We start from the raw sequence: 8655 nt of genomic DNA, 5'->3' as shown, positions 1-8655 counted from the left end.
ATGGAACTTGGAGCTGCTGCCGTAAGAGCAGCAAAAGCTGTGGGATATGTTGGAGCAGGAACTGTTGAATTTATACTTGATAAAAAGTCTCATGCTTTTCATTTCATGGAAATGAACACTAGATTGCAGGTTGAACATCCCATTACTGAATATATAACAGGTATTAACTATGTATGAATTTAATGTAAAATGTTCATGTATAAAGTTCAATATTGTAGAATATGATTAATTTTAAATTTAATAATGTTTCCATTCTGAAGTTGATTTTCTAGGTTTAGTATTTTATTAATCAAAACATAATAAGTTAAATACATTTTAAGGAATATTGTATGACTCTTTAATTACAGCATAGCATGAATTAAATTTTTTAATTTTTATTTAGTTATTTATCATGATATTCTTTATAATTGCTTAGTTATTTATTTTAATTTAACTAATAGAGTTTGCATAATAATTATAAGGAATTTACCTGTAGTTTTCAATTATATTAATATTTTATTATTGAACTTTATAATTATGAATTTTCAAATATCTTTTCAGGGACTGACCTTGTTGAATGGCAGCTTCGAATAGCAGGTGGAGAACCATTGCCAGTAACACAAGAGGATATTACGTTATCAGGTCATGCTTTTGAAGCACGTATTTATGCTGAAGATCCCAGAGGAGGATTTTTGCCTGGAGCAGGACCATTGAGACATCTTCGGCCCCCACAGACTGCAACAGATGTTCGTGTTGAAACAGGTATAAAAGATTGTTATTAGTATCAGTTATTTTGCGACTTAATATTTATATTGTAAAAAGAACTTTTATATGATTTTCACAATTCTTATTGAACTTTCTTGGGTTTGAATAAAAATAAAAATGATTATGAATTAGGTGTTCGAGAAGGTGATGAAGTATCCATTCATTACGATCCTATGATTGCTAAATTAGTTGTTTGGGGAGAAGATAGAACCCAAGCTCTTACCAAACTCAAAGCTAAATTGACAGATTATCATGTAAGTTTATTTGAATATTTAAAATAAAACTTATATATATGTATTAGACTTGGTATGTTAGGTTTAATGTTTTCAATTAATTTTCAGATTATGGGATTAGAAACAAATGTAAATTTCTTGCTTGATCTTGCAAGTCATCCAAATTTTGCTGCAGGAGATGTACATACTGGTTTCATAGATGAACATAGAGAATCTCTGTTCCCACCATTACTTGCTGATGAGACGAGCATCGGTCAAGCAATCATGGGCTTGATTTTAAATGAGAGAGTAAGCAATGTAAAAAATGCTTATTCTACTAAAAAGATGGACTCACCATATTTTCAAGAAATGGGATTCAGATTGAATCACTCTTTGGAAAGGACAATTAAATTAACTCACAATGATAAAGGTAAATTGAATCAGTATTGAAATAATTAAAATGAAGTAAAATCAGTATTGAACAATTATAAAGGTACTGTCAAATATATTTTACAATTTTATATAACTTAAATAAACATAAATACTTAAATTAATATAATGAAAAGCCAAGAGCTGCAGTACTATATATATAACTAATTTTCCCTTGATAATATTTTCAATATATAGAAGAGTCGTTTCAAAAGATTTGTATACATGATTTAAATTTGATTTAAGCTTTGAAATAATATATAAATTTTCATAAAATAATCATTTATACATAGTCATAAAACTTTTTGTAATTTCTATTTTTTATAGAAGGTGATAGAAAATTAACAATAACAAATAATGATTTACAATGCACATACATAAAAGATTTTTTTTTTTATTTCTGCTAATTTTAACAATCAGATTACAATACAATCTATAAGTTAAAAGTTATGGTATTGAAAATCAAAATCAAGAAGAAAAAAAAAAGAATAAAAGGAGTTAAAGAAAATAAATAGAATAAATAAATGAATATGAAATGAAATAATAATTAAAATAATAGTATTAATAATAAAAACATATTCAATAATAAATAATAATTAAAAGTAACTTGTTTGAAAATTTTCCTGTGCAAAACAGAGAAAATTATGTTGTTGACGGTAGATCACTGGGCCATTTTCTTTTCAAGTGTTTTAATTTTTCGGATGTCTGTACTATTTGCATTTCATACATAAAAGATAAATGTATTAGTTTTTTCAATTATTAATTATTATAATATAATTTTAATTATAATTAATACTTCAATTATTAATTATATCATAAATATATAGTACATGTTAAAACAAATTTAAAGCATATATTGAAAAAGTCAATATTTAACCTAATAATTATTTTAATGACTTCATTAGATTGAGTTTTAAATAAATAATAATTTTATGACTTTATTAGATTTTAATAATAAATTCTAAAGTTTTCAATTTATTTCATAAAGTGTACAAATATGAGAATAAAGTCTTATTTTTAAATGATAGTAAAATGTATTCGAATGAGTTATTATGTTGGAAATGTGAGAGCTGATTATAGCTTCAAAAGAGAATAAATCTAATTGAAATGTGCAATCACAAAAAAATTAACTAAAATATCACTCCAGTATGTTAATAAAAGCTCAATAAAATAACTTCTATTTATATGTTTTAGATATTACTGTGCAATTACAGCAAGTCTCATCAAATGTATTCCAAATGAAAGTTGGGCCTGAAGGGCAGTGGCGTACAATGAAAGCAGTTCTCACTGAAAAGGGAGGTGGTGCTTTAAAACTGACTTTAGACGGTGTTATTAGTAATTGCAGTGTTGTCATGGATCATGATATTTTATCTGTATTCGATGTGGTAAGTGCTTAACATTAAATGTAGATAATTAAAAACTTGAACTGTATTGAAATAAATATAAGATTGCCAAATTTAATTTTATAACTATGTGAGTAGTTGTATAAGTACAAACACTTATGTATTTTTTGATATGTTATGACATATAATTTTATGCAATCATCAGTGAATGAGAAATAATTGAAGAGTAAACTTTGTGAAATTCATTAATAATAAAATATATAATGTTCATTATTGACATTATCATGTAACACTAAATGTGTCAGTAATTGTGTATTTGGCAGCGATAGTAGTTGTAATAAATATGAAACTTTTGAGAAGACATATACCTTATCACAATCTGAGCCTATATATATTCTAGCCTTCTATATATTTTGATAGCTATATGTATTCTAGCTCTCAAGTAATTAATTTCGAATGTTTTTTTATTTTTCCTCAGGGTGGCCGAAAGGATTTTAAATTACATGTACCCAAATTTATAACCAGTGCAGGAGACGGTGGCAGTGGAGGTAGTGCAGGGGCTGCTGTTTCTCCAATGCCAGGTGTTCTGGAAAAGCTTTTTGTTAGTCCAGGTGATAAAGTTGAGAAAGGTACTCCACTTGCAGTTATCATTGGTAAGTAATTTGACCCTCCATTTGAACTATTATTAAACATTAATATAAGTATTTTGGTCTATTATTAAAGAAGCAATTATTTCAATATTTACTAATTTAACTTTAACTTTATATAAACTAATATTTGATTAGGTAAATATATATATTTTTTTATTCTGGCTTTAAATAAATAATTTAAATTAGAGATTACTTTATATTATCTTTAATTATTTTAAATATTATGTCAATTTATACTTCTCAAATATATTGAATTTTTCATAATATTGAATGCTAGTTCTAAATAACTATTTACAAATAAATTAATTTATCTAGCAATGAAAATGGAGCATGTAATCAAGGCTTCAAAGGATGGTACTGTGGCTTCTGTGAATTCCAACTTGGGCAAAAGTGTACAAAAAGGAGCTACCATTGTGAAATTTGAAGAAGATGCTAAATGATGCAGGTGAAATAGATTTAATTATATCAACAATTAGAAGAAAAAACGTTTTTCTTTTTACTACATTTTTAAGTCTTCGTATTTTTTCAAAATATCAGACCTGTTATGTCGGTTTTAGACCTAAAGCTAAATTTCTAAAAGTGCAAAGAAATTTAATTTTTCTATAACTCAACAATACATTTTTAAAATCGGATTGAAATGTGATTGTGGTATAATTCTATCTATAAAATTTTATTATCATAACATTCCATACACAGGATGACTGAAAGAATAATCACACATTTTAATGTTTTGATTATTTTTTTCCTATTTAAGAGCTTTAATTTATTATGTAAAAATATATGATATATTTTTAACTTGAGAAGTGATCTGCGTGCGTAGTAACTCAATGATATATATTGCACTAAAAAGAAAATTTATTTATTATTCGTGCCTTAAAAAATATTAACAATATTTTTGTGATATTTTTATAAGCAGTTTATATACCAAAGGTGTACAGAAAAAAAGATATTTAACGTCATACATTTTTCAATATTTTGCAAATTTTCTCGAATAGTAAATGGCAGGGGGGATACTCTTATTTTTCAGAAATAAAACTCGTGAATCAGGTATTTTTTAATAAACAAAACATAGTTGCCATATTTTATATTGGGGTGTTTAAAGGTACTTGATGATATATAATTGTAAAGTAGATCAGATATAATTTTGTATATAGTATAGATGTATGGGTAATTTATTTAAGCTTATTATATTTGTAGATTCATTTATAATCTATGTACAAAAATCGTAACGTTATATTTCTTTGTTATATTATATTTAAATAAATTTTATAAATGTTTTAATCTTGAATTTTTTTAAAGTCCATTTTTTAATATATTATTTAAATTCATAATGATTTTCAATAAATTAATAAAGTATATTATTTTAAAAACTTGTATTGAACTGCAATAAAATTAATAAATACGTTGTAGCTGCCCCGAGTGCCTGGAAAGAAATATTATTAAAATAATATAAACTTAATTTGAAAGCAATCTTAAATGTTTCGTGGATATAAAATAGTATTAATATATTATATTCTGACAGATAACTGATGTATTAACAATATAATCATAGTAAAACAAATAGTAATTATACTTACGTTATACCATAGTGCAAAATCCAAATTAAACATTCCATTGCAACTTAACTTGAGGTCTCTGTGAAACATTTGTAAAGAGAAAGATAGAAGCCGAGGTTTCCATGATGATGGTGTGGCTTCATTTATCAACATATCGTGAACAATTGTTATTCCATACCTCGCCTATAAAAAAATTATAAAGCAAAGTTATTGAATTAAAATTAAATAAAAAAAACAAGGGATTTATTTTATACCATCATTATAAAAAAAATCTATCCTTTATTACATGTTTTATCAATATGAGTAAAGTTTATAGTAATAATAAGGTTTTTTACATTATTTGCCCATTTTAACTTGGACGCTCACACACCATATTTTCTTTTTTATATCTAAACCATCATGGTTTTAGTAGACATTAATTTGTTTCCGACATTTTTTTTGATAATAAATTTCACTGTTACATATATAAAGTAATCGATATATTGATTATAATATATATTATAACTTTATGAATTAAATTGCACAAAAGATACCATTTTTCATGATACTGATATCATTCTAACAAATTTTAAAATAATCCCTGATTATAATTGACTATTTTTATTACATAAATTTGGGAATAAGTGAGAATTTTCTTTTTTTATTGTAATTCAAACTGACCTGCTCTAAACATTTTTCGCCCATGTAAATAGGATAAGTCACCAATATTATATCGCCTATTTCCCACCAAATATACATGAGAAAAAAACCATAACTAAAATCTTTATTTTCAAAATGCAAGTGGGCCAGTATAATAAAAGCTCCATAACTTATTTCTGAATAAATTGATAAAAGACTTGTTGCTCTCAAAATTCCATATATAGAATTAAATTTGTCTAGTAAGTTTTGTAATTCGTTATACGAATCCAAATATGAAAATAAATCATTGGTGTTTGTACAATTCAATATTTTTAATTGACTATAAGATAATTTTGACAGACGTATCAGGTCTGTATTAATTATCCTAAATCGTTGGCGTAATATGTAAGCAGCGTTTACCATTAAATATAATATAAAAGTATCTCTTACATGAGAGAGTTGATATATTAATGAAATCAATAAATGGACCGGTTGCGAATCTAAGTAAATTTTAAAAATAAATGTACAGTTTAGTGGCGCATATGTAACTAAGAATATAAAAACTATTAATAAATTTGTTTTAAATGTATTCTTGTATAAATATTTTCTATTCAAATAATATTTTAGGTCGATTTTTTCAAGTTCTGAATACCACACGGGTATATTTTTTACATTTGCCGAATCCGTTCCTAACATCGCAAAAATTGATATGAATACTATTGATAAGCCGTATGCATCGGCGAAGTATATTGTTTTTTCATCAACAAGTTTTAACTTTCTTTGTAAAACGTTAGTCACAAATAACGATCCTACGACTAAACTGTAGATTACAATTATATACTTTAGGCACTTGCTAGTTTTCGATACTTTATATAATTTAATATTCTTTTCACAAACGCTTTCCAACGGTATTATTCCGAACCATTTAAAGCAAAAGAAAAGCGGCGCGTTTCCATCATAAATATCATAGGCGTTATAATATTTTGTACATAAATAATTCAAAATTTTTGGTTTCTTCATTTTGATATATTTTATTTCAATGTCTTGCATGCGTGTTTTACTCATGAAACGTATGAAACTGTGAAAATAATGAAATTGTATTGCATCTTCATAAATTATGAGTGTCCATTAAATTTAATTAATATCTTCTCTATCATTTTTACATTATTTATGTTACTTTCATTAAAATTAATGGTAATAATTAAATTAAAATAAACTTTCTTTATATCATGTGGAGTATTTGTAATTTAGGCTGGATCGTTTCTTTCCGTATAAATAAATAAAGATATTATTAACTTTCCTAAGAAGAAATTTGTTTTTTCGAAGTTTAAAATCATTCTGAATTGTTGTTGACATTAACATTGGAACTAGTGGTATTTTTCCTTAAGGCAAGTTGCATGGGCCCGATATGTGTAAAAAACCAATTTTATCAACAAGATTTAGCAACTTATCAAATTGCTATCAAAACTCTATCTCATTTTTATAATTAAACCACGTTTTATAGGCCTATAGTACTTTATTTTTTTCTTTGGAATCTTATTTTGAGACAATGAACTTTATCACCATGCAAAGTTACCATAAAATTTTTAAGCAACTTTTTTTTAACAAGTAATGACGAAAAATAGCCCAGCTTTTCTATATCATTACATAAAACTAATCAGCTGATCGTATCATTTGGAAAAGTTTTTGAACTTTTAAAATCAGTACAGGATTTTTGCCGGAAACGCAGACAAATTTTTGCACTCACTTGCAAATTATAAAGATGCTGCTCGACTGATCGCCGCACGTTTTAGAGAAAACGATTGACTCACATACATACACACACACTCATACCCATACATACTTTTTTCAATTTTGCTCTCAAACGATTCAGAATTGCTTGAAACTTCGAGAAATCATAAACGTAGCAAATCCGCAATTCTGAATTATAATTTACAACAAAATGTGAACCTAAATATGAAGCTATTTCACATAATTTCAATGATATTTCGGATAGAAAATTGGGTAAAAATTTTGAAACTGATTTATCAAAATTTTTCGAAAATATTTAAAAATTATTTAAATGCCAGGGCGGGGACGATTTTGTACGGCAATGCCATGGCAATGCTCACATAATCTTTGAGTAATTATATGGATTTAATTATAATAAAATAAATGATTTAAATATAATAAAATAAGTTTATTTCATTGGTCAATATTAAATGGCAATGGTAAACCACAAACGTAGAACCAATAGTTTTTAGTTATACAGGGTGTCCCAGATCTTGACAGTCCTGAAAAAAATTATAAATCTATATTATCTCACGTGGTTTATAAATTATGAGCTTTTAAGTGCAACCTAGGGCTTTGGTGAAATAATGACAATTTTTTGGTTATTGTGGTTAGCTTTTATTAATTTTGTTCATTTAAACTGTGGAACCGTATTTTTAACGTAACCGCAAATAACTAAAAACGCACGTTTTCAAGAACTAAGACAATTTTTTGAAATATGGATTTAAATTTTTTAAAATAGGTCGATTTTCAGAGGTCTTCCTTTAAAAAAATGTGCTAACGTGTATTGGCAAGTTTCATCAAGAGTTGGCGCAATTTATAAGGATTGTAAAATGGTAAAATACTTGATAATTTTATTATAAACAATTAAAATCTAAATGTGATGTGATTTTTACTAACTATAACTTGATATATTTTACTCACATTCGGTTCAAAAGTTTCTCCCTCGCGCATACGACAAGCATTTGAACTGATTGTAAGTAAAATGTACTAGGAAAAAATAAGTCATTCTTAATTTGATAATAAAATATCAAGTATTTTATTATTTAACAATTCTGATTAAATGCGCCAGCGTTTGATGAAATTTGCCAGCGCCCTTAATTACTGAAGTACTAAAGTTTAAGGAGGTTGTTCGTTTTTTTTTACGAAAAATGCAAGGTATTTGTTTTTGTTTTTCTAGAAATGTATTCATCATAGAGACATGCGGTTTTTTTTAAACAAAAATTACAAAATTATAGAATGTTACGAAATTTTCTTTCTTTTTTTTTGGCCGTCATTTTTTAACCAGGGGGCGCCAAAGTCGGCCTTGCAAAATCGATCTCTTTTGCGGTGC

At 26.2% G+C, this 8655-nt stretch overlaps 1 protein-coding gene across 1 annotated transcript; it reads left to right on the top strand.

Annotated features, from left to right (window-relative positions):
- Nucleotides 1–6: 6 nt before the first annotated feature.
- LOC113380261 (methylcrotonoyl-CoA carboxylase subunit alpha, mitochondrial-like) lies at nucleotides 7–4069 on the top strand (the record flags this gene model as incomplete). The annotated part of the gene is made up of 7 exons (XM_026619617.1): nucleotides 7–160; nucleotides 541–741; nucleotides 877–998; nucleotides 1086–1386; nucleotides 2580–2770; nucleotides 3207–3381; nucleotides 3694–4069. Coding segments are annotated over 7 exons (1269 nt in total), but the record flags the coding sequence as incomplete, so codon positions are not given.
- Between the last annotated feature and the right edge of the window lie 4586 nt (nucleotides 4070–8655).

The sequence above is a fragment of the Ctenocephalides felis genome, unplaced genomic scaffold (assembly GCF_003426905.1).
Source record: "Ctenocephalides felis isolate EL2017-DRISC unplaced genomic scaffold, ASM342690v1 CF-g0.4_SCAFFOLD_01981, whole genome shotgun sequence".
Classification (NCBI taxonomy): Eukaryota; Metazoa; Arthropoda; class Insecta; order Siphonaptera; family Pulicidae; genus Ctenocephalides; species Ctenocephalides felis.
The sequence above is the reverse complement of the archived record's forward strand: the minus strand, read 5'-3'. Positions and strand labels throughout refer to the sequence as shown.